The 27926-nt window shown below is 35.5% G+C and overlaps 1 protein-coding gene across 6 annotated transcripts in view; it reads left to right on the top strand.

The window, feature by feature from the left end:
* LCLAT1 (lysocardiolipin acyltransferase 1) overlaps nucleotides 1-27926 on the top strand; it is a 189664-nt gene that overhangs the window by 89549 nt on the left and 72189 nt on the right. For all 6 annotated transcript variants that reach the window (XM_046662150.1, XM_046662151.1, XM_046662156.1 and 3 more), the window contains 2 exons: nucleotides 17891-18037; nucleotides 23816-23932. In XM_046662150.1, the coding sequence (XP_046518106.1) occupies nucleotides 17891-18037; nucleotides 23816-23932 (264 nt within the window). The remainder of the gene's footprint in view (nucleotides 1-17890; nucleotides 18038-23815; nucleotides 23933-27926) is intronic.

Here is a 27926-nt window from a genome sequence, read left to right as displayed (position 1 = left end):
AGTAATTACATGATAAAGAGTTTAAAGTAATGGTCCTAAAGATGCTCACTGAGCTCAGCAGAACAAGGCATGACAAAGTGAGAAGTTCAACAAAGAGATAGAAAATATATTAAAATACCAAATAGAAGTCACAGAGCTGAAGAATACAATGAGTAAACTGAAAAAGAAATTACAGTAGTGGGGGGCTTAACAGATTAGATGAATTGGAAGAAAGGATCCATAAACTCGAATACAGGGCACTGGATCTTATACAATCAGAGCAGCAAAAAGAAAAAATGAAAAAGAGTAAAGATAACTTAAGGGACTTATGGGACAACATCAAGCGGTCCAACATTTGCATTATAGGGGTCCCAGAAAGAGAAGAGAGAAAGAAAGAGACAGGAAGCTTATTTGAAGAAATAATGGCTGAAAACTTCCCCACACTGGGGAAGGAAACATGTCCAGATCCAGGAAACCCAGAGAGTTCCAAATAAGATGAACTTAAAGAGATCCACACCAAGACACATAATTAAAGTGTCAAACGTTAAAGACGTGGAGAGAATCTTCAAAGCAGCAAGTGAAAAACAACTTGTTACATATAAGGGAACCTCCATAAGACTATCAGCAGATTTTTCAGCAGAAACTTTGCACACCAGAAAGGAGTAGCATGATATATTTAAAGTGCTGAAACAAGGAAAACTGCCAACTAAGAATACTGTACCTGACAAATTGTCCTTCAGAGTTGAAGGAGAGAGAAAGAGTTTCCCAGACAAGCAAAAGCTAAAGGATTTCCCACTAGACTGGCCATATAAGCAATGTTAATGGGATTTCTTTAAGTTGAAAAGAAAGGGCACTAATAAGTAGCAGGAAAATATATGAAAGTATAAATCTCATTCGTAAAGTAAATATATAGTAAAAGTCAGAATAATCTAATAATGTAAAGGTGGTGTGTCAATCACTTCTAAAGCTAGAATGAAGATTATAAGACAAAAGTAGTAAAAATAACTATAACTACAGTAATTTATTGAGATACACTAGATAAAAAGATCTAAATTGTGACCTCCAAAACATGAAATATGGGAGGAGTAAAAATGTAGAGCTTCAGAATGTTCCAACCTAAGTTGTTATCAACTTAAAATAGACTGTTATAAATATAAGTTGTTTTACGTAAGCCTTATGGTAACCACAAAACAGAAACCTGTAGTAGATGCATGAAAGATAGAGAAAAAGAAATCTAAGCATACTGCTACAGAAAATCATCAAATCACAAAGAAGGAGAGCAAGAGAAGAAGAAAGGAACAAAGGAATTACACAACAGCCACAACACAATTAACAAAATGGCAATAAGTACATTCCTATCAATAATTACTTCAAATGTAAATGGATTAAATTCTCTAATCAAAAGACATAGAATGACTGAAAGGATAAAAAAGAAAATACAAGACCCACCTATTTACTGCCTACAAGAGAGTTACCTCAAATGTAAGGACACACACAGACTGAAAGTGAAGGGATGGAAAAAGATATTCCACACAAATGGAAACCAAAAGAAAGCTGGGGTAGCTATACTTATATAAGACAAAATAGACTTTAAGACAAAGACTGTAATAATAGACAAAGAAGGTCATTATATAATGATGAGGGTCAGTCCAATAAGAGGGTGTAACATTTATAGATATTTATGCATCCAACGTAGGAACACTTAAATATATAAAGCAAGTATTAACAGACCTAAAGGGAGAAATAGACAGCAATACAGTAATAGTGGGGAACTTTAATACCCCACTTTTGTCAATGGATAGATCATTCAGACAGAAAATCATTAAGGAAACATTGGCCTTAAACTACATATTAGACCAGATGAACTTAACAGACATACACAGAACATTCCATCCAAAAGCAACAAAATCCACATTTTCCTCAGGTGCACACGGAACATTCTCCAGGATAGGTCATATGTTAGGCCAGAACACAGGTATTAATAAATTTAAGAAGATTGACATTATATCAAGGCATCTTTACCAATCACAATGGTATATGAAACTAGAAGTCAATTGCAAGAATAGAACTGGAAAATTTAAAAATATGTGGAGATTAAACAACATATTACTGAACCACGAATGGGTGAAAGAAGAGATCAAAAGAAAAATTAAAAAATACCTTGAAACAAGTGAAAATGGAAATACAGCATACCAAAACTTATGGGATACAGCAAAAGAAGTTCTAAGAGGAGAGTTCATAGCAATAAATGCCTACATCAAGAAACAGGAAAGATCTCAAACAACCAATCTTTACACCTCAAGAACTACAAAAAGAAGAACAAATGAAGCCCAAAGTTAGTAGAAGGAAGGAATTAACAAAGATCAGGCAGAAATAAATGAATTAGAGACTAAAAAGACAATAGAAAAGATCAATGAAACTAAGCTGGTTTTTTGAAAAGGTAAACAAAATTGACAGACCTTTAGCAAGACTCACCAAGAAAAAGAGAGGACTCAAATAAATCAGAAACAAAAGAGGAGATGGTACAACTGAAACCACAGAAATACAAAGGATCTCAAGAGACTACTATGAGCAGTTATATGCCAACAAATTGGACAACCCAGAAGAAATGGATAAATTCTTAGATACATAAACCACTAAGACTGAATCATGAGGAAATAGAAAATCTGAACAGATTGATTACTAGTAAGGAGATTGAATCAATAATCATAAACCTCCCAACAAACAACAGTACAGGACCATATGGCTTCACTGGTGAATTCTACCAAACATTTAAAGAAGAAGTACTACTAATCCTTCTCAATCTCTTCCAAAAAATAGAAGTGGAGGAAACATTCCAAAGCTATTTTATGAGGCCAGCATTGTTACCCTGATACCAAAACCAGACAAGGATGCCACAGGAAAATATAATTACAGGCCAGTATCACTGATGAATATAGATGTAAAAGTCCTCTACAAAATTCAGACCTAATTCAAGAATACATTAAAAGGATCATAGGACATGATCAAGTGGGGTTTATTCCAGGGATGCAAGGATGGTTCAACATCTGCAAATCAATCAATGTGATATACCACATTAACAAAATGAAGGATAAATATCATATCATATGATCATCTCAATAGATGCAAAAACAATCATTTGAAAAAATTCAACATCCATTTATGATAAAAACTCTCATAAAGTGGATATAGAGGAAAAATACTTAAACATAATAAAGGCCATATATGACAGCTAACATCATACTGAACAGTAAAAAGCTGAAATCTTTTCTTCTGAGATCAGGAACAAGACAAGGATGCCCACTCTTGCCACTCTTATTCAACATAGTATTGGAAGCCTTAGCCATAGAAATTAGGCAAAAATAAATAAATAGATCAATGTTAAATACATATACAGATAGGTAGGTAGATGATAGATACATAGATAGACAGACAGTATCCAGATTGGAAAAGAAAAAGTAAAACTCACTATTTGCAGGTGACTTGATATTATATGTAGAAAACCCTACAGACTCCACCAAAAAACTGTTAGAACTAATAAATGAATTTAGTAAAGTTGTAGGATAGAAATCAATGTACAAAAATCTATTGGGGCCAACCCGGTGGTGTAGTGGTTAAGTTCGCACGTTCCGCTTTGGCAGCCCTGGGTTCAACGGTTCGGATCCTGGGTGGGGACCTACACACCACTTATCAAGCCATGCTGTGGCAGGCATCCCACATATAAAGGAGAGGAAGATGGGCACAGATACTAGCTCAGGGCCAGTCTTCCTCAGCAAAAAAGAGGAGGATTTCTGGCGGATGTTAGCTCAGGGCTAATCTTCCTCAGAAAACAAACAAACAAAAACAAAACTCTATTGCATTTCTATATGCTAATAACAAACTATGAGAAAGAGAAATTAAGGACACAATCCCATTTACAATTGCATCAAAGGGGATTAAATAAGAATAAATTTAACCAAGGAGATGAAATACATTTACACTGAAAACTATAAGATATTGATAAAAGAAAATGAAGATAGAAATAAATGAAAGGATATTCTGTGTTCATGGATTGGAAGAATTAATATTAGAATATCCGTACTAATGAAAGCAATCTACAGATTAAGCACAATCCCTATCAAGATTCCTTTGGCATTTTTTACAGAAATAGAAGAAATAATCCTAAAATTTTTGTGGAACATTTATGGTCTTTATGACCTCGAATAGCCAAAGCAATCTTAAGAAAGAAGAACAAAGTTGGAGGTATAAAGCTTGCTGACTGCAAACTATATTACAAAACTATAGTAATCAAAACAATATGGTGTTGGCATAAAAACAAACACATGGATCGATGGAAGAGAATAGAGAGCCCAGAAATAAACTCATGGATATATGGTCAATTAATTTATGACAAAGGAGCCAAGAATATGTAATGAGGAAAAGACAGTCTCTTCAATAAATGGTTCTGGGAAAACAGGACCATTAACTTACACCATACACAAAAATTAACTCACAATGGATTGAAGACTTGAAGTTAAGACCTGAAACTATAAAAGTCTTAGAAGAAAACAGATTATGAGCTCCTTGACATAAGTTTTAGAGATGATGTTTTGGATTTGACACCAAAAGCAAAAGCAACAAAAGCAAAAATAAGCAAGTGGGACTGCATCAAACTAAAAACCTTTTCCATAGCAAAGGAAACCATCAACAAAATAAAAAGGCAGACCACAGAATGGGAGAAAATATTTGCAAATCATATATGACAAGGGGTCAATAACCAAAATATATGAAGAACTCATACAATTCAGTAGCAAAACAACCCAAACAATCCAATTAAAAATTGGGCAGAGGATATGAATAGACGTTTTTCTAAAGAAGATATACAAATGGCTAACAGGTACATGCAAAGGTGCTCAACATCATTAATCATCAGGGAAACACAAATCAAAACCACAATGAGATTTCACCTCACACCTGTTAGAATGACTATGGTCAAAAAGACAAGAAATAACAAGTGTTGGTGAGGATGTGGAGAAAAGGGAATCTTTGGGTACTGGTGGTGGGAATGTAAATTGGTGCAGCCATTATGGAAAACAATATGGAGGTTCCTCAAAAAATTAAAAATAGAACTACCATATGATCTAACAATTCCACTTTTGGGCATTTATCCAAAGGAAAAGAAAACACTAACCCGAAAAGATATCTGCACCTCCATGTCCACCGCAGCACTATTTACAACAGTCAAGACGTGGAGACAACCTAGGTGTCCATCAATGGATGAATGGATAGAGAAAATGTAAATTTATACAGTGGAATATGATTCATCCATAAAAAAGAAGGAAATCCTGCCATTTGTGACAACATGGATGGACCTTGAGGGCGTATGCTAAGTGAAATACGTCAGATATAGAAAGACAAATACCATCTGATCTCACTTATTTGTGGAATCTGCAAACAACAACAACAAAAACAAAACCAAAAAACCAAACTCATAGATACAGAGAACAGATGGTGGTTGCCAGAGACTGAGGCTTAAGGGAGTGCACAAAATGTGTGAAGGTGGTCAAAAGGCACAAACTTCCAGTCATAAGTAAGTCATGGGAATATAATGTACAACATGGTGACTATAGTCAATAATACTATAACATATATTTGAAAGGTGCTGAGAGGGTAGATCTTATAAGTTCTCATCATGAGAAAGAAAATTGTAGCTATATGTACCCAGAGATGTTAACTAGTCATTGTGGTGTTCATTTCATCATATATATATATATATGAAATCATTTTGTTGTATACCTGAAACAAAATAAAACACCAAAAAGCATGTTTGCAAATGAGAGTATTAAAGTTGGAGTTTGCAAGAGGAAATGAAAGAAAGAGAAAAGAATGGATACATCTTAGTGGTCAGCTGTATCCTGCTTCGGATTATGCTACACTTAGCTTGTTGACAATTTAGCACCACTTTAAGGAGTATTTAATATTGCTATTTATATTTCCAAAGAAATGTTTGCTTACCAGATGTTTGGAATATAATTATCTGGCCTATTTAGTTTGTTTACAAATGACTAGAAGAAAATGATATTTTTTATCTGCAGTACCAGGTTGGAGAATGGAGGAGTGTTTAGAATTTGGAAGTTCTTTTCTTATAGTATAAAAGTAATGACTTATGTAACAGACTAGGAAAGAAATCATTAAAAGTGTCTAGATTCCAGCTCAATTTATAAAGAATTTTAGTAAGTTAACTAAACTGTTTAGAGTTTGCTAAGATACATGAAATTAGATTTTAAGAATAAATGTCCTATAGTTAAATTTCAGCTGTTTCTAATGGTGGTGTACACATTTATTTTTACTTTTAGTCAACTTTGTAACCACTTAGTAACAACTAATGAAATGAAATATTAAACCCAAAGGTGTCATAAAAGGTCCATTTACATGGTGATTTTGTACCAGGAAATTCGTGTGCCATATGTGACCACCCAGCTCATGGCTTCTTGGTTTTTCTGGATCATTAGTTAATCACACTTGAGTAGCAGGAGAGTTTGAGAGGCTTTTAGAAAGCATAAAAAGAGGAGTAAATTAAAGAGAGAGTGATTTAGAAAGTGGCCATTTCACATGTTAAACTAAAAATCTCTCTGACATGACCTCGTGATTTCAAAGTAAATGGTCATATAATTCTGGAGTTGTAAAACTGCAACATAATGTGATAGTGGAAACTAGGAAAATCACCAATTGTGAAATATATCTAAACTGTTCAGAATGAGCTCAGGGAGAAGTCAGAAGTAACAGCTTGGCCTCTCATGAATGCTTTTATCCATTCTTGGTTTGTCAAAGGCATGTGCAGACAGTGAGTCTGTGTTCAGAAGCCCCTGTGGTGTCTGCTTTAGCAGCATAGTTGAAACTGGTCGGAGGCTTCTGGGTAAATTCAACCTCCCAGGTTACAACCTGTCTGCTAAAATGTTTAAAAGGTTTGGTCAAATTTGATTTACAGAAATAACTGGAATTTTATTTTAAATGCCTTTGGTATTTTATAAGCATTTCTCTTTTTAAAGGTCATGGATAAAACTCACTTGGTTAAAATCTGTTATCCACCTTGCCACTACACTGGAGAAACGGTGATTATAGCACATGCTGTTACTAAATGTGAAAGTGCTGCAACAGAAATTATATGTTGATTGCAAAGATAACACATTATATGTGGTCAAATTTTCAATTTTAACTGTATTTCCTTAATGTATTTATAAGTGTTAGTAATGTATAAAATTATTTAAATAAAGATGCCATTGCTTACCCAGTTTTAATAATTAATTTATTGGTCACCTTAATTTTATTAACTGTCGTATATTAAACACAAAGAATTGAAGTTTTTCTATTTGAGGTATTTACAGTTTATAATACCAAACTTTCGTCTCTTGTGAGAAGGAAAACTCTTCCTCTCCTACCCAGCTTACTCCTACTTAAAATAGACATTCCCTTAACCTTAAAGAACTGTCCTTAAGCCACAGAGGTCTTTGACTCCATATAATTTGGTGGACCCTTTTTTTATTTAACAAAATTTCATGCTACTCTCCTGCTTCACAATTCAGAGGAATGAGATGAATACATTTCTGAATTGGAGAAGACTCTCCCTAAGACTCAGTTTTGTAACACTCCACTCCTGCCAGTTTCTTTGGTGCAACCAAGGCATCCGTTTTGTCACCTACATTAGGTAAGCTGGCCTTATCACCCAGTCACAACTGCTTGGGCCTTGCTGGAAGGAATCTCTACAGCAAGCATCTATGAAGCTCCCTCCGGGAGCCTTTTCTCAAAGGGAGCTTCTAGTCTAGGGTTCCTAGCAACGAGAAATTGATTAGTTTATGGCTTCCTACTGTATCCAAATCATAGAAAGTTTCACAGCAGCCTTCTTCCCTGTGTTGTTGCGTTTATTACTAAACACTTACAGGCCAGAGATGATGTTTTACTAATTTTAACGCTGAACCTTTGTGATACACACATCCCATGACAAAGGATGAAAATACCTGATTTTAGCTTTCTCAGCTGCCTACAAAGCCCGTCTCACCAAAGGGACATAAGGGAGAGAGTCTGTCAGGAGGCTCTGGGAAAGATTGCCTCCTTAATAAAAGGAAAGAGGTTGATGAAGGGATGATGCTGCTCCTTTCCTATTTTGGGAGATTATTGTGAGAGTTCATCATGCTTGGAGCTGCTGCATCTTGCTTGACTTCTGAACCAGCCTTGGGGCCAGACTTCATTTTACTTGAGAAACATAAACCCAGATTGTTAATATGACTTTCAGATTGGTATTCTCTTGTTTATAGCCAAAGCCATCTTGATACAACTTGCTTTTCCCCATTTTACCAAGCCATAAAGAAAAGTATCCAATGATTGATTTACTCATTTAGTAAGTTTTATTAAATCTTTATCATGAATCAAGATTTTTATGAAAACCATCAAAGGAAATATAGCAGACAGAGAATATTAAACTATTTTAGTTCTATTGGGAGAAGACACACACACATCTCTGTATTTTCAGGTACAGAACATAGATCAGTTTCATCTTAGCAATTCTGCTAGTTGAAAAATAAGTCCTTATAATTCTTAATTTTGTAGTTTTAGTTGCTAGAATTGCTTGGCTGAGATGAGTTTTGATGCTTTTTTTTTTTTTTTTTTTTTTTTTGCAGAGGAGGGAGGGGAATCCATTGGGAACAAAGGTTCAGTTCAGTTAAATCGTGTGTGAGGCGTGTACCAGGATTATACTTCTTTCTAGGATTACCTTGAGAACTAAGTAATTTTTAGGATTGCGTTGAGATCTAAGTAGCTTAAATGAACTTGTGTTTTAAATGTGTTAGCTGACTTCTTAACAAAGCTCAAGACCTGAGCTGTGTGGAAGTTGACAGTTTGGCTGGAAGAATTGGCTCTGGGCTTTAAGGTTATCTAGTCAGTAGTTTACTGAAGTTAATACAACTGGTTACCTCAATTGGATTATCCCATTGATGTGTATGTCTCTAATACCTCAGGCAGATTTGCATTGCTTCAGGCTCCTAGGCATCCCAAATATGAGCCATGAGGTGTATTTTGACTCTTTTCGTACCCTCAGGTCTGCTGAAAATTAAGGAATTCCTTTGTCTAAATTAATAAGTAGATTCTAAAAATTATCTAAAAAGAATGCTTTTATAACAGGTTTATTTTAGGAGAGAGCAGTAAAAGAATTTGAGGGAAGCTGTTGGGTTTTGTTTCACTTTGCATTTCGTGGGGAAGCACAAATGAAACAAATCTTACAATGATCAGTTTGAGCCAACTTTGAAAAGGATACTTTATAATAATAGTAAAAAGATAGGCGAGATGGACCCAATGTACCTTACAGTTTTTTTTTTTTTTAACCTTAATTTCAATAGTTAATTTGACTCCAGTGCCTTTAGTTGTCCTTTCACTTGTGGCTAAGTAAGGTACTTCTAAATTGTAATGTGGGATTTTTGTGTGTATGTGAGGAAGATTGACCCTGAGCAAACATCTGTTACCAATCTTCCTCTTTTTGCTTGAGGAAGATTGTCACTGAGCTAACATCTGTGCCGGTCTTCTTCTATTTTATGTGGGATGCTGCCACTGCGTGGCCTGAGGAGCAGTACTGGGTCTGCACCCGGAATCTGAACCTGTGAACCCTGGGCCACCCAAGCAGAGTACGAGAACTTAACCACTACACCACTGGGCTACCCCTTGTAATGGTTTTTAAATTTTTATTTATTTATTTTTTTTTTAATTTTTTTTGAGGAAGATTAGCCCTGAGCTAGCATCTGCTGCCAATCCTCCTCTTTTTGCTAAGGCTGGCCCTGAGCTAGCATCCATGCCCATCTTCCTCTACTTTATATGTGGGACGCCTACCACAGCATGGCTTGCCAAGCAGTGCCATGTCTGTACCCAGGATCCAAAACAACGAACCCCAGGCCGCCGAAGCGGAACATGTGAACTTAACTGCCGTGCCACTGGGCTGACCCCCCTTGTAATGGTATTTTTAAAGAGAAAGGCAACATTGCAAAACTGGGGAGAAGTGAATTAGCTGTTGTATTTATTATATGTCATTATTATTGAGTCCTCCTCACTCAGTCACTCACACCATCACTCTGACACTGAATCTTTTCCTGCCTCCTTCTTCCACTTTTAAAGACCCTTGTGATTACATTGGGCCCACCAGGCAAGTCCAGGATGATCTCCCTATGTTAAATATTCAGCTGATTAGCAACCTTAATTTTTCTTTGCCATGTAATGTATTCACAGTTCTGGGAATTAGGAGGTGGACATCTTTTGTGGGGGGCATTAGTTGCTACTGGCCCTCTCAGCGTACAGAACTAGTGATGTACTTAGCCTTGGAATTAGTTTTGCAACAGGAATAGATATCTCATGGCAGCTCATCTGGAAAGTGGATTAAATGGCAAATCTCACACAATATGGAAGATAGCTTTTCGCCCCACAATAGTGAAAACCCAAAAATTATAATCGTAACCAAGAAGCTTCATCTTGCCAACCGAAAGCAACTAATAAATAGGTATTTGTTCAATGTCAAGAATTTCTACTGATTTCAGGTAGATATGATCATCTCTTTGTAGAGTCTAGTGAAATTTGCAGTAAGGGTGGTTTTATCCATTTTCTCCATTTTGTGGTTTTTCAAGTTTGAAATTATAATAGAATTAAGTTTTCTTTAGAATTTTATTTAATTGCCTGTTCATATTTTATACTTTGATTTCTATCTTGTATTTTCAGGACAGGCACATTTGAAACCTAATGACACAAGCTTCTACAATAGGATTATTGCAGGAAAAAGTCATAAAATTAATTGTCTGCCTCCACTCAATGTTTTTAAAAGCCAGAGCCTTCATGGAAGCTAGTCATCTTAAAAGAGGGATGGAGAGAGCATTACCTAATTTAAAAAGTGAGTTCAGAGAAGCTAGAGCTTCCCTAACTTTGTGTAGCATTTAGCACCCTGACAGAGATTGAAATTCTGAGAAATATGACTACTTGTAATTAATTTATGCATTTTTTTGTATAACTATTGTTATGTACAACTACACACTCAGTAAATACAGTATTTGCTCATGATCTTTGTGATGTGATTTTATATAAAATTTGCATCTGTTCATATTATCACTCATTCTCATTTAATAGAGGCCTGAGGGTCGCATTTCCTTGGTTGCATCCACACCCTCTATTCAGGATTGAGAACATGTTAAACGAGAACAGTTTGTCTCTCTCTTCCACATTGCTTTTTGTTTCTGGTGTTGCATTCATAATGCCATAGCAGACACCGTAATGAATTAATGAATACATGGACAATAGTGATAAATCAGATTAATCTCTTTGAAGTTCAGTTTTTAGAGCACTAGGTGAGTAGTACAGAAATTTTTATGTTTCCCTTAACTATACCTGTCTACACTAAAATGAAAAAATTTATGAAATGCTTTACTTTTTATTGAGAAAGAAGGCATAATGTTAAAAATACACTCAAGTAAATTGTTTCTTTTTTCTAGCCAGCTCTAAAACTTGGTAAAAGAGAATGTAAGTCAAGGAAAACCAGACTCTAAAATTATGGAATAGCTTTGGACAATAGAGTATGCTCAAGGATTACTCCTGTCGGCTTTGAGAAGGCAATGCTGATAACATAAATGGGGTTTTAGAAAGGAGATAGCAGTAGCAGAGCCATGCCAACATCCACAGATTCTATCTTTATAAACCTGCCAGACTCCCAGACCTCGTCTGAGAAATCCAGGTGATAGATGGAATGTCCTCCAATGGAAAAGAATGAAAAAGACAAATAGACTAATTTCAAATGACATGATCAATTGCACTGTTATGTGTCAACTCATAGATGTATGAAATAAATGTCATAAAAATGTGTTTGATGATCTCAAGAATGTTAAGAAGAATCTGGGTATTGCTTTAAACACTAATAAAATATGCGTTGATGGCAAGGAAATGGGAAAAAGACTCACAAGGTGTTCCTGTGATTTTTATGAAAGGGAGAAAAACATTTAAGCTAAAGGGAGTAAAAACAATTCACAAGCATTAGTGATGAGTAAATGGAATGTGAGAAGGCAGAGGTGCACAAAGGGGAAGAATCATATCTTCAGAGGAGAGATCCAAGAGGCTGACTGATTCTGCCGTTTTACTTCCCTTTCTGGGCTTTCTGAAACATACACAGAATATTGGAAAAGTCTTATGGTACAGCCCCGTCGATCTTCATACTGCTTCCTTCTCCCAAGGGAGCAACAGACATTCTCACTTAGAGTGGAGAAATACATTCTACCTGTCATTATTCTGTTTAGGAAGTCTTTTACAGATGTGAAGACAATGCAGAATTAACAGTTGAGGAAAATGCACAGCTTTAAAGAGAGTCTAATACTAAAAAATGGAAAGTCTAACCTCTGATGAATAGATAATTCTCTGAGGAGAATTTAAACTATGTTTAACTAATATCCTGAGAGAGATTCAAGTATATATTGCAGAGAGGCTGTTGAGTACACTGGTTAAAAACGTCACCTTTCAAGCTAGACAGCCTGCGTTTGAAACCTGGTTTTACCACTTATTCTTTGAGTCTCAGTGTGCCTTGGTTTCCTTATTCATAAAATAGGGATAATAATTTTACGCAATTCATAAGGTTGTCTTGAGAATTAATTGAATTAATGAAAAATACTTAGAACAGTACTGGGTACATAATAACCATTTAATAAACATTTTTATTAAAATGATTATCCTTTGTATTTGTTACAGCTTATTGTATTTTTTGCTCTTTGCCATAAAATTGGCTGCTATGAGAAAGAGCCAATTGTAAATCTTGAAAATTAAGGAGATGATTACTGAAATAAACTCATTTAGTAGGCCGGACACAGGTGAAGATCAAATTAGTGAGTTGGATAATCAAACCAAGGGATTCTCCTTGAACACAGTGTCAGATGAAAGGAGATGAAAAGTATGAGAGGACAGATCCTCAAGTTTTAACATCCAACAGAAGTTCCAGACAGAAAGTTGGAGAGAATGCAGAGGAGAAAAATATATTTCCTTAAATGATGAAAGGAGTATTCCCAATGTTAAAGAAAGACTCATACTGGAAGAGGGTACCAACTGCTAAGCAGAATTAATGAAAAGTTCCATACCTGTACTCATACTGGTGACATTCCATAAAACCAAGGATAAAGAGAAAATCATTAAGGTTTCCAGAAGAAAAAAAAATTAGGTTATTTGCACAAACTAGATTGATATCAGGCTTCTTCTTAGCCATATTAGATGACAGAAGACTGTGGAAAAATAGCTTTGAAATTCTGAGGGGAACATGATTTGGAATCTCAAGTTCTGTTTTTAGCCAAACTATCCTCCAAAATTGAGAGCAAATACATTTCAGGAATGCAAAGTCTCAAAAATTTTTTGAAAGAAATCCCTTCAGTAGGACCAACAGAAGGACATAGGATACAAGAAGCAGTGATAAGCAAAGAAGCCAGCCAACTTAGAGTCAAGTCGAAATGTTTAAAAATGTTTCTGTGAAGCATAAGGAATGTGGTAGTAGTAATAATAGCAATTTGGGGGAACTATTGGATGATTTCTACAAATCTTGGAAGGGGGACAGGAGGAAAGCATACTTTTTGGTTTAGGAAAGATTATTTATTAACTCAATGTTGATAGAATTATGTCAGTTTAAATATTTGTCAAAAATGGAAAGGTGAAAAAATTTTAAGGATGACCATTAAAAGAAGAAAATAGGGTGAATAATTTCTAAACTACTAGATAGCTCAGGAAACTGTTTCTGTAAAGGACTGGATAGTAAATATTTTAGACTTTACTTTTCTAGCAAAGATCGATTCTTAGATAGGGTAGATCCTAAATGATAATAGGATACTAGATCATGGTGTATCTGTATTATAGAACAGTGTTACTTAAAGTGTGATTCGTGTAACAGTGCCAGTCAGCAAACTGTTAACTGGTCCACCATAAGGTGAGTACAGAGTAGGGTAGTTAGAAACTCTTACAGCATTGTGACATTGTCATAACTTCCAAATGTGTGATCATTTTTCTAGTAACTCATTTTACTGTATTTTACAAAACTATCAGTCAGTAATAGTTTAGAAATTAAAAACAAAACTGGTTTAGGAAGCATTATTAAGAAATACAATGCAGGTATTGAAAAAAAATGAAGTAGATCCAAATGCATAGATAGGTTAAGTGAAAAAAGCAAACTATAGAACAGTATAAAAGGTATGATTCAATGTGTTTTTAAAAACACAAATATATGTAATGAATTTTTAAAATGGGGAATAATTCATATCAAATTGTTAACCATAATTACAAAAAAGAGATTGTGGTTGGAGGGAGGGTTTGAAGGATGTTATAATAAAGGAGTATTTTCATGTTTTAGTCTATATACTTTTATATTGTTTGACATTTTTTGTAATAGTATGTTTTCATTTATTGTGTAATGCTTTCTAAATATTTTATTATTTAAATTAATGACCTCATGGTCTTTTCAGTAGGGTTCAGTAATTCAGTAGTTAAATAGTTGATACCTGTCAATTGAATATCCACGTGGAAAACTAGGACCTTTAACCTCTGCCTCACACAATATACAAAAATTAATTTGAGATCATAAACCAAAATGTGAAAGTTAAAACAGTAAAACTTCTAGAAGAATACATGGAATAATGTCTTCATGACTTTGGAGTAGGCAAAGATTTCGTCAACAGGACACCAGAGGCACCAAAAACAATGGAAAAGACTTATAAATTGGGCTTCATTAATATTAGATGTTAGGTTCATAACGAGACACCTGTAAAGGAGAGAAAATGTAAGCTACAGATTGAGAGGAGATATTTGGTATATTACATATATATGAAATCTAGAATTATATATATTTTCTCTGTGTTTGTGTGTGTATGTGTTTCCTGATGGACTTTGTATCCTACAAGTTAATAAGAAAAAGACAGACAACCCAGTTAAAAAATGGCCAAAAAGTTTGAAGAGGCACTTCACAAAGAAGATACCCAGATGGCCAATTTGCATATGAAGAGGTTCTCAACATCATTAATTATAAGAGAAATGCAAGTTAAAACTACCATACCTGGATCAGAATGGCTAATATTAAAAGGACTCATGAGACCTAATGTTGGTGAGGCTATAGAGAGAGCATTTAGAACTCTTACATTACTCATGGGAGCATCAATTGGTACAATCACTTTGAAAAACGTGCTATCTACTGAAGCTGGACATCATGTAAATTCTGTGGTGCAGTAGCTCCACTCCTGAGTATTCTTCCAACAGAACTGAGTGCTTATGTTGAACAAAAGACAAGTACAAGAGTATCCGTGTTAACTTTATTGCTAATAGCCAAGAAATCTTTCCATCAGGAGTATAAATAAGTTGTATATTCATTTAATTTGCTACTACACAGCATGCAAAGAAGGAAATACTGCTATACACGACAACATGGATGAATCTCATTGACATAATATTGAGTAAAAGGAGGAAAGATGAACGGACACCTACTGCGTGATTTCATTTATTTGATTTTTGGTGACAGAAGTCAGAATAATGGTTTGTTTTGAAGGTATTGACTGGCAGGACGACACATAGGAGCATTCTGGGATGCTGGAAATCTTCACTACCTCAATCTGGATGGTGGCCATACAGGCATATGTAACAATTCATTAAAGTCTACACCTACAGACTTAACATCTGCATCCTTGTTATATTTCAATAAAAATGTTTTAAAAAACCCAATTCATTCTTGACCCTCTGATTTGAAATTCTGTCATTTTCATATACCAAATTCTTAACATATTCAAGGAGCTTTTGGTAGGTCTTGCATTCTTTTTCATTTGTCTAATTTTGCAGATGTACTGTTTGGATTTAATCATTGTTGCTTCATAATGCATTTAGTGTTTAATGGGGTGAGTCTTTTCTACTTACGTTTTCTAAATTATCTTGGATATTCTCATGTCTTTATTACTACGGATAATCTTTAGAATCAACTAGCCAAATTCTCACACACCCTCATGCCATTGGATTTTGATTGTAATTACATAAAACTAATAAATTATAAATTTGGAGATCATTGGCACTGTATGTCTCACCATTTCCTCTCAGTTGTATATTTGTCTTCATGTGGCTCCTTCAGGTTGTTTATTTTTATTTTTGTACGTTATTGTTTTGCTATTGTGAATGGGAACTATTTTTGTTATATTTTTATGTTCCTTGATATAATATCCTTGGTATTATTGTAACTTGTTAATCATAATAATGATAATAGCTATTATTTATTGAACACGCTGTGCTAAATAGTCTTATTTGCTTTTTTCAACAACCCATATCAGGTAACTACTACGACAACATTATGCTCATTTTTACATTTGGAGTCAATGAGGGACAAAGGCTTAAGGCTGAACAGCTGGTTTGTAGTGGAGCTATGATCCTACCCTAGGCAATCTCTCTCCAGAGCTACGCTGCCTACAAACACTGCGCCTGGGTGTCCTCGGGTGAAGGAGGAGACCGTGGGAGGGGGCAAGTGTTCAGTCAAGTCCAGTGTTGATGGGTATGACTGACAATACAGTGAGTAGTAACTGGATGCAAATAAGCAAGACTCATACTAAAGTGGATTTTTTGGTACATGTTTGTTTATGTTTGTAGAATACAGGATTCTAGTTTGGACTTACTCAAACCAAATAAAGTCCTACAGTTTTTTTAATCATTAACAAATGAATCAGTGATAATTTTATGTATTCTCAGGGTACTACTTTATTTACCAAATGAGGATAGCTATTGTTTTAGTTGTCTTCTTTGTTTGCAAGGAACTACCACTCATTCCCTGTAGCTGAAACAGTGAATGTGTGTTGTGAAGATACACATGGCAGTAAGGGAGACGGACTCTCATGGCTGTCTAAGATGTGGATCCATAGACTGGCCAGCGCTTGTGGAGACTAAAACTGTCTTTTGTTTTGGATCAAAATCAGCTTTAGGCACCTCAGCAGCAAAAGTTTTTAGATCTTCACTACAGTATGCCGTCTTTACCTTACCTCAGCTGTCACTGTCTCTGTTACCTGCTTTTTTGTCCGTCCATTTGCTTTTATACTAACGATTTGTTTTCTTCTTGGTCCCAGGTAAAACTTCTGAGAGAGGACAGTTGGTTGGCCAAGATAGTTACTGTGTTTGGGCCAAGCTTTTCATGCTTCATAACTATTGAACAGACTATGGATTGGCTGCCTTAAGTCAGTATCTGCCACAGAAGTTCTTGTCATTTCCGGCCAGGGAGAGATGGCAGGTTGTGTGAAACATGGCTCATCTAGGGCTCCCTCTTCAGTAGCAAGGCTGGATTTGCCCTAGAGAAAGAGAGTGTGATTAGTATATACTCTGATTAACGTGTTTAATAGCCAGTGCATGTTTTCCCTTTTAAATAAAATCTAAAGAAGTGGCTAACATTGAAAACAGCAGTTGAATTTAGAGATTGAGCAGTACAGAAGGGAAAGTATTAAAGAGAATGCTTGTATAGATGACTTGAGAACAATCCTTTGCTTACTGCTTTGTAAGCCTGATAACAAGCATGTAGTCTTATATCTGTAGTAAGTAGCTTGGCTAAAATGTGTATTTAGTTAGGATCTTTAAAATCTCACATGTGTTACTGATAAATATTAGGGAAGTTTTTTTCCCTTGATATTTTAATGCCTAGGTTTGGCTTGAAAAGAAGTTTTGAGAATTTTGCAAACCCTAGATTTTAGCAAGCTTTTAAGAATATTCTCTGGTGTATGTGTTATTTAACCGAAGATCAGTGCTGAATTTAAGGTATATAATGAGATGTGTATTATGATAGTAAACAATTTGTAGTAAAACCCAAAAACTGAAATATTATGTTCAATAATATATGGATATTGGCAATAAAATTTTTTATAAATACTTGTTAAATTGATTCTAGGTTGGGCCATGCAGGCTGCTGCTTATATCTTCATTCATAGGAAATGGAAGGATGACAAGAGCCATTTTGAAAACATGATTGATTATTTTTGTGATATCCGTGAACCACTTCAACTCCTCATATTCCCAGAAGGGACCGATCTCACAGGTAAGGTAGCCTGGGTTTGGAGCACAGAATTTTAAAACATGAAGGAACTTAGAAGTCATCTAGTCTTAGCTTGTTATTCCTCAGATGAAGTAACTGATTAGTGGCCCACTCCTAAGGTCACTCATTAATCAACAGCACGTTGGAACCCAGAACTACTGGTTTCTAGCCCCTAGAATTTATGATGGGCAACCCCAAGAGGTCATTATTATTCATACTTGCCATCCTGCAGCTTTATCTTTTAAGTCTTAGTATGTATTTTAAATATCAGCCTTTTACTTTTATATAAGCCTAGTTGTAAAATCCCCTTTCTGTTCTATATATTCTGTCTCCTCTTCCAAGGTACATATTTACCCATTAGAGCCTTTCTCAAGTTTTTTGTTATAAGAAAAGCATCTGATAGTAACCAAATTTATTTATCGTTGATTTAAGTTAATATGTTACCTTTCTCTTGGTATTTTAAAGCCTTATCTCTCATGTAAGCAGGAAAGGCTTTGTCCTTTCCTCAAGAAAATTCAGGCGTCATTGAGTTGTGGAGAGGACACAGGAGGACATGTTTTCTGCCTTCCCAGATATCAAACTACATAGGCCAAGAATGCCAGTGGATTTCAAGGAATTCTTTGAAAGATTAAAAACAAAGTACAGTCTTTCATCCTTACTAAATCAGTGGTTTTCACATTGTTTTAAACCACAGGTCGTTTTTGCAGCTGAGGTCTTCTGTTGCAGTCTAGGATTTAAGACAGCAGGAGAACTGCTCTGGATGAATGTTGGCAGGGGTGGGGCGGGGAAGGCTCGGACAGAAAGCAGTTCTGTAGAATCCTTCGACTCAAAAGAGCAAAATTTAAAAACTTTTAATAACCCTGGTTACTTCAAAAAGAGACTGCAGAATTTGAGAAGGATGCAGTGGATGAAGGTCTGCTGTGTGAGGGAAGACAGACTGAAGCAGCATAGAACTGAATCTAAAAGTCCCACATAATATGGAGAGATGGAACGTGCGCTTGTCTTCCAAACCCTCAGTACAGCTGGAGACAAGAACTACCACTCAGAAGGACAACCTTAGAGCTTAAGAGAGGAGAACGTGTAAATGAACACACTAGCCCACTCTGTGCATTTAGTCATTTATGGAACCCAGTGCCCAACAAGAGAGTTAGGATGAAAAATACAAATAGCTCAAGTATTTAAGTAAGTGAGTGGGTAACTAAGCTGTATGTTAATAGGGGAAATTAAGGTATTTGGGCATACATTTACCATTGATACCAAGGAAGAGATCTTTGACTTACCTGTTGCAGATGGGACTGAGCTAAATGAACTGTGGCAATTTTTATCTACTAATATCATATACTAAAATATTTGCCTACTGTATATGTTTGATTTTTATAGTTAAAATGCTAAAAGTAGTTGGATCAAAGAGGATACTACTGAGGATACTATTGCCTGCATATGGTTTAATCTTGAAAATGTATCATTGTAAGTTATAAGTTGATTGATTCCCAGAGCTAAACTATCGTTAGGAAATTATAATGGACAGCCAGCCATATTTAAACTTTCTAATACTTAGAATGTATAATACTTAAATTTTGGTATTGAAATATCAGCTGTATTAAAGTAAGGAATGAGGGAATTAATTTAATTTAATCCCTCATTATCAGCTGTATTAAAGTAGAGAAAGTCATTTACTGAAATGATTGATTTATATTTGTGAATGCCAAAATGTACACTAACGAAAGGCGGCATTGGAAGTCATTTAGTAATTAAAAGCTAATGGAGAAAACTCATGGATTGCTCTGCTTTGGTACATTAGTGTTAAAATGTTCATACATTAGACCTCTAGAACCTATAAAGTATAATTTAAAAGTTTTTTCAGTCTATATTTTTTCTCAAGTGTCTTTTTAAGGTGATGAACTTAATATTTAGTTGCATATTTTCATGGTCCAGAGTACTCACCATTATATGATGTAGTTGCATTTTTTTTTGCTGAGGAAATTTGCCCTGAGCTAACATCCATGCCAATCTTCCTCTGTTTTTTAGTATGTGGGTTGCCAGCAGAGCATGGCCATCAACAGAGCAGTGTAGGTCTGCATCCGGGAACTGACCTGGGCCCCCGAAGCAGAGCGCATTGAACTTAACCACTAGGCCCCCGGGGCTGGCCCCTGGAGTTGCCTAATTTTTAAGTTAAGATGATATTTACATTTTAAGGCCAACTTGCAAAAGCCAGACTATTTGGCACATAGAGAAAACAGGCTGATCCTGAAGCTTTAAAAAGTTTTTTTTTTTTTTTAACAGTATTATACAGATAGCTTTGAGTTGGGATAAATGATTTTTTTTAAAAGGCTAGCAAAATACTTTCAATTTTGAAAAAGTATCTGTTAATTCAAAGATGTTTTTAGTTATTACCATAGTTAACTTTAAACTTGGGTTTTTAAGCCCAAAGACAATGTTTTACAATGTTCTTTAAGTTCTGAATCCCACTTGCCTGTACATTTTCAAATTAGTGCATTTAAAATGTAACTTTACATATCCTCTATCTTCATGTATTCGCATTGGTTATAACTTTTTTCTTGCTTATGGAAGTAATGTATGTTAATTTGGGGGATTTTAGAAACATAGAAGAAATCACAAAAATTACTACAATTCTATTGCCCCTCAATAAAGACTATTCTAATTTTGGTCCATTGCTTTTGAGTCATTTGGTCACACACATACACACGTACATACACACACATAGGCATACATATGTATATATACACATAAATATAACTTTAAACAAAGTTGGGAAATTAGATTTATACTTTTGTTTGTACTTAATGTTATACTGTGATCTCTCACATTGTTATTTATTCTTTGAAAATGTGTGTTTTAAAGGTTGGGTAGTTTTATATTATATTTATTAGTTGGGATTGTCCAGAAAAACAGAACCAACAGGATGTGTGTACGTGTGTATATATGTGTGTGTGTGTGTGTAGAGAGATTGATTTATTTTAAGGAATTGGCTCATGATTGTGGAAGCTTGGCAAGTCGGAAATCTGCAGGGTAAGTCAGCAGGCTGGAGACCCAGGGAAGAGTTGGAGTTTAAGTCCAAAGGCAGTCTGCTGGCAGAATTCTTTCTTGCTTGAGGAGGTTAGTCTTTTTCTTTAAGGCCTTCAACTGATTGGGTAAGGCCCACCAACATTATGGAGGATAATCTTCTTTACTCAAAGTCTACTGATAGAAATATTAATCTCATCAAAAAAATACCTTCATGGAAACATCTAGAATAATGTTTGACCAAATATCTGGGTACCATGGCCTAACCAATTTGACACATAGAATTAACCATCTCAGTTGGTATATAGTCACGCACCACATAATGATGTTTTGGTCAACAATGGGCTGCATATATGATGGTGGTCCCATAAGATTAGTATCATACAGCCTAGATGTGTAGTAGGCTGTCCCATCCAGGTTTGCATAAGTACACTCTGATGTTGGCACAGTGACAAATCTCATAGCCTGATGCATTTCTCAGAACGTATCCCCATCGGTAAGCAGCACGTGACTGTACTATAATTTTGAGTTCTGTTTCCCTATTTGGAAAGGAAAGCTTTTCTAGGTTTTAACAATTATAGTATTACATGCAATTAAACACCCTTGTATGTTTAATATGTTTAATATATACATGAGTGCCTGGAGCTTTATATACAAAACAAAGTCCCTGCTTTCATGAAGCTTACTTTCTATGAGGAAAAACAGATAACACTAAGAAGTTAATAAAAATGTCAAGTATTCATAAATGCGCAGAAAAATAAAGCAAGATAAGGAGAGAGAGAGAGTAATAGAAGATGGGGGCATAGGGTGCTATTTTATAGAAGGTGGTTAGAGAAAGCCCTGTAAGTGTCTATTTGAGTAGAGACGAAGTGAACAAAGCAGAAAACTGTGCGGATACCTGAGTAAAAGGCCTTCTGGGGCGAGGGAAGAGCAACTGCACAGACCCTGCAGTGGGCACATGCCTGGCTGGTTTGAGAACAGCGAGTGGCCAGGAGTCTCCCTGGAGTGGAAGGAGCACTGGCATTGCAGGGTTATGGGGAGGGAGCTGACAGACAGGAGGCTGTAGTCATAAAGCGGGAGGCTAGTGCTCTTACTAATAATCGCAGAGCCAGCTGGATAGATGAAGTAGGCATGGAAGGAAAATCTGCATCTCTAATCTCTTTGTGTCTCTGATTAGTTCACCTGCCGACATCGTGACTGTACGTTTAGAACTACTTATACTTGTATTCACATTCTACCACAGAGTTCAATTTTGTCTTCAGATCCACAACGTCTGTGGCAAACTGAAAAGTAGTTCACTACTCATCTTTATAGTGTCCTTGGGAGTCCTCGTTCCATGTAAGGGCCTGCCAGCTGTCTATAAAATATCTCTTTGTGGTCTCATGCCTACGATGTTCTCCTCAAGTGACTGAGAGGAGCTGATTGCTTTTCATGTTTAGAGCCTTTACTTTCGACTTGCTGGGGATCTGTAGGTATTTAGTTCTTTGACCCAATTCCTCAATTATAAAGTAATATAACACTTTTTTGTGTGTGTGAGAGGAAGATTGGCCCTGAGCTAACATCTCTTGCCAATCTTCCTCTTTTTGCTTGAGGAAGATGGTAACATCTGTGCCAGTCTTCCTCTATTTTGTATGTGGGATGCTGCCACAGCATGGCTTGATGAGTGGTGTAGGTCCACGCCCGGGGTCTGTACCTGCAAACTGCCCCTGGGCTGGTCCCTGTAACACCTTTTATAGGCATGTTCTTTGAATATTTTAGTGTTGTGAAATCCATCTGTGATTTTTGGAGGTTTTGAGGACCCCGTGCTCTTAAACTTATTCCTAGAAAAGTTGTGTTTATATATATAGTTTTTTTCCTGTGACTTGGAATAGTCTGTGAATTTCAGGGTGCAGCTGAGGATTGCAGGTTCTAACATCTGCTGTCATCAGAAGGTAGTTTTCATGATCTCCTCCAGCAGTTGAGGCCAGATTTCTGAACACTTTACTTTCTCCAAATATATTTGCTGATTAATGGGTTTGGTTCTTCTTGGAACTTATAAAGTTACCTCATGGAATGGAAAAAGAAGTTTTTGCCAACAATTGGAACATATACTTGTCTCTGTAACTATTCAGCCAAACCATGTTCAGATGTTTGTACATGATGTGCTAATCATGTGCCTGTCTGTTGTGGAGTGGTTTTGGTTAGTGACATTAGCATGCTCTGTGCCTGAGCAGCGCAGATACTTCGCTTTGCATTGAAGCCCTAAATTATTGGGTTAAAAAAAATGTTGATCTGATATATTTGGCAAATTGCTAGTTATTTCTTTTGGATGTCTAGATCCTTATGTTTTACTAGTATTTTAGTTTTATTTTTTTAGCATCTTATATTTTAGTATTTCAGTTTTTACTATGTAAGGACTATTTTATGAAAATTTTAGTTTATTAGTATTTTGTTCGTATTTCAGTTTTCGTTGTATATTGAAAATTTTATGAAACATCTTAAAGAATTCTAAAAATTTGAATATGAATTTCAGGAAACTGTTATAAAAAGTCTGTCAATATCTTACAAGGTTTTCAAAATCCTAATAACTAGACATCTCTAGGATCTTTGTTAGGGACTGACTAAAGTGTTTATATCTTTTCATTTGACTTAGTATGCTGTATTCAGTAATTACAGAAAAATTAAGTGCCATTTTTATGAGAGAAATGCTGTGCTATTTTCTTACCTCATGCATCTTCCTTTATTTTATGGCTTCTAATGGTCTGTTCTTTTGTTTAGAAAACAGCAAGGCTCGAAGTAATGATTTTGCTGAAAAAAATGGACTTAAGAAATATGAATATGTCTTACATCCAAGAACTACAGGCTTTACTTTTGTAGTAGACCGTCTAAGAGAAGGTAAGCACCCGTCTCAAAGTGTACTTTTTTATGTAAGTGGCAAAAATTGCTAAACTTTGTATATAGCTCTTTAGAATTTACAAAGCACTTTTTCATATTTTATCTCAAGAAATGAGATACTGTATTTTTATGCTTGTTTGACCCCATGTAGTAAACTGTTTTGTTATGTATTCCCTAGAAATATAAAAGATATCTTTGGAAAAACACAAAATGTTTTTTCCCCTCTTTTGGAATAGACAGCAGATGATACATACAATTAGATTATCATACCATTTTTAAATGTTTGGCAAAGTAGAAAAATTATCTTGAAAGTATCGTCACTTATACTATAGTTCTTTATAGCTTAAAAAATATTTTTACATTCATTATTCCACTCACTCCAACAAATGATTCTGGTTGGTAGGTAGGCAAGTACTCTACCTCCATTTTATAGTTAAATAAAACTGGCATCCAGGGCGGGTAGTAAATTTCTGTAGGTCAAGGGTAGAACCTCATTCTTCTGCTTCCTAGTTTGTAGCTCATACTACTTACTACCTCATACTTCCTCTAGAGCTGTGTCTCTTGAAGGGCATGTGGGGATGTGGTGATTCCGTTGACAATATCACACCCATTTAGAACAATTCAAAGCTCAGAGTCACCTAGCAGAAGAAAAATCTTGTTTGCATGTTTCTGCTCTCCACTCTGATTTCTACCAAACCTATTGTATAATGGTGACATCTGTGACAGATTATCTGGTAATTGCTACATTGTCCTAAAACTGCTTGTGCCTACCATGAAAGGTCTTGAACCATTATGTAAGAAAAGGTATGAAGTTTTTCCTTCTTTCCCAAATGGCATTACTGTTGTTCCTTCAGGGTTTAATGTGCTTTAAGATACAAAGTATAACCTCAGTTACTGAACTCTGCCAAGATGAAGCATCTTTACAACTGAGTACCCTTGGTTTTAAAGAACTGTGTAGTCAGTTCAAAATCACGTTGGTATAGTAAACCGAAAATGTTGTCCCTGTTAGTTTTGCTTGCTTTTGAAATTCTGTGGTTATAACTAATATGAAATAGACTTGTGGGCATGATGGTTATATTGTGTATGAACACTGAGTGTCCATCTACCCCTTGAAGCTGAGAGAGAGTGCAGTTCTTCCTGCCTGTGGAGTGGGACAGGGAGGCACTGAGACGTTACAGCAGTGATTTTTTTTAAACATGGTTCCACTTACTGTGGCATCCAACTTAGACTCAGCCTTCTCATTCAACAATATGTTTTTGTTTCCTCACATAATCTGATAGTTTATAGTATTTAATGATTTCTTTAAAGGTATTTCTGATATCATGGGACACATTGATCTACTGGGTTTCTCTGTTAACACAGTGTGCTGTTGGAACACCTCTTTTGCTAATAAAGATCTTCCTAAATGTAGGCAGGATAAGTGAGAGATTATTTTATAGTGGATAAGGATGTTATCTATAGAGTTCTTTGTTCTGAAGTCTGGAAAATACTTTAGTAGCAAATTGATTTATAACTTCTGGGAATGTGTATTACTTAGTCATCACTCAGGGTGCTAGTCAACAGCCCCAGTCTGTCATTTTTCCTGCTAGAACTGGCAGCTGATTTCCCTCCGCTCTCCATCAGTAAAAAAGAGAAACAAGTTAGGTGATTCCATTTGCTTAAGTTAGAAAACTACAGTTAGATGATTCCATTTGTTTGAAAAGTAGAATGTGACCTGTATACTATAATAATAATAAAAATAAGAAATATGATTATGATAATAGTAATAGCAGCTAACATTTACTGAGCATTTATTAAGTACCAGGTTTTATGCCAAGTGTTTTATATGCAGAAGTTCAATTAATCCTCACAACAACCCTGCTTGGTAGTTATCATTATTAGTATTTGACGTGTAGGGCAAAACTGAAGCAGAAATTGAGGTGAAGAAGCTTGTCAGAGTTATTGGAATATGGTTCATCTGACTAAATATCCTATACTCTTTCTTTTGTAACTTGGTATCTTTATATTATGATTTTAGTTAAAGTCTCCAAATCATAAAGCACTTTTTTAATAATAGTGAGCTGGATGATTTTCTTGTAAAAAGATTTTAAAGGGGCTGGCCCAATGGCGCAGTAGTTAAGTTCACATGCTTCACTTCGGTGACCTGGGGTTTGCAGGTTCGGATCCCGGGCACAGACCTACACACCACTCATCAAGCCATGCTGTGGCAGTGCCCCACATAAAAAATAGAGGAAGACTGGCATAGATGTTAGCTCAGGGATAGTCTTCTTCGAGCAAAAAAAGAGAGACTGGCAACAGATGTTAGCTCAGGGCTAATCTTCCTTACCAAAAAAAAAAAAAGATTTTAAAAAAGAAGCTAAATGGCCAGATCACAGAAGGATGGTAGTCACAAGGGAGGTGGTTATGATGCTACTTGAGATGACGGGGGAGCAGGCACAGCCTAGGGAGACATCAGGTAGAGAGTTGAAGGCAACTTTGCTTTCAGGTGGTGGGAGGGTGTCAAGTGAACAGAAAGAGAAGAAAGTTTGATCAAGGATCAGAGATGAGGAGGATCTTAGAAATCATCTAGTCTAGAGTACCCGTTTACAAAAGGAGTCTAAGACTCAGAAAGGGCCCAGCACAACTTTTTGTTCTTCAGACCCCTGAGATTGCTTTTGATAATCAATTATGTGAAAAAGAAGCTTGCTGTCAAAACAAATGACCATTATAAATAAATTATTCCAATAGAATCCTGGAGATCACATATTAAAACAAATTGCCATAAAGTAACATCTTTACCACTCATGCTTATAACTGAATTCACTGTTGCTGACATTTATTACACAATCACCACAAATGGGCAGATGAGAAGTTTAGGACATCAAGAAGTTAAGGATAAAGTCTTACCAGGAAGCACTGAATAAATGAAAATGCAAAACAAGGAAAGAAGTTTCTGTGCCTCTGTTTAGATTAAGAACATTTAGAAAACACACAGTTATCGGGAAATATAACACCCATTGTATAACGTTATACAGGTGTGTTGTTCCTGTAATAGTAATTGCAAAAAGTTTACCCTGAGTACTTTGATTTCCACCATTTGTTTGCTTGCTTTATATTCTTACTAGGTCATAACCTTCTTGAGGATATGGAGTGTTCTGCACATAGAGACTCCATCAGTATTAGCTGAGTTAAATATTTTTTCCTTTATCTGAAAAGTAAGACGAGCATAGTGTCCTAGCATGTTCTTCTCAGTGCATTATATATTACACTGATAGATATCTGTTGTGGATGATTTATTTCATATGTACTTCTTACCATAGAACCTTTCAATATGTGATTATATAAGTTTTTTCAGTACCAGATTAACCCTAAAAGAAGTCAATAACTTAGAGAAAAGAGGCTTTTATATGAGAAAGTTTGTCTTTTTAATTATACAACTATAATAAATTTATCACATAATTTTAAAATTTTAACTCTTCACACCAAAAATTAGTTATATCCATCATTACCTCTGGTGCTTCATCATTTTTAACAATAAATAGCTTTATTCTCCTTTGATTTCAAGCAAATAATGATTTGGTTAAATCATTATTTGATTTTGTTAAATGTTTTGTAAGCCAGTTACTGAGTTGCAACCACGTAATAATTACGTTTACCATTAGGCGGCACAAGTGTGCATATTTGAACCAACTTGAAATTAAAGTAGTAGTGGGAGGTGAGAGAGAAAACACTTCATAGTTGTTTGAGGGTATGTCTCGTTTAAGATATGACCTTGCCTTCAGGAAGTTTACAATCTTCATGGATAGATAAGGTTAATATAATATACATGGAAAAATCTAAAACTAATATGACAACATAATTACATGCTGAGTTTTATGGTATATGATGTATAAATATTATGCCAAATAATTACAGGAGTGTTCAGTAAAGAGAGAGAGTGTAGACTTGAAATACTCAGTTAAGGCTTCTTTAAGAAGCTGCATTTCCCTTGGACCTTCAAAACTATGTCGTTTGG

Source organism: Equus quagga, chromosome 5, assembly GCF_021613505.1.
Source record: "Equus quagga isolate Etosha38 chromosome 5, UCLA_HA_Equagga_1.0, whole genome shotgun sequence".
Lineage (NCBI taxonomy): Eukaryota > Metazoa > Chordata > Mammalia > Perissodactyla > Equidae > Equus > Equus quagga.
This window is presented reverse-complemented; position numbering and strand designations above follow the sequence as displayed.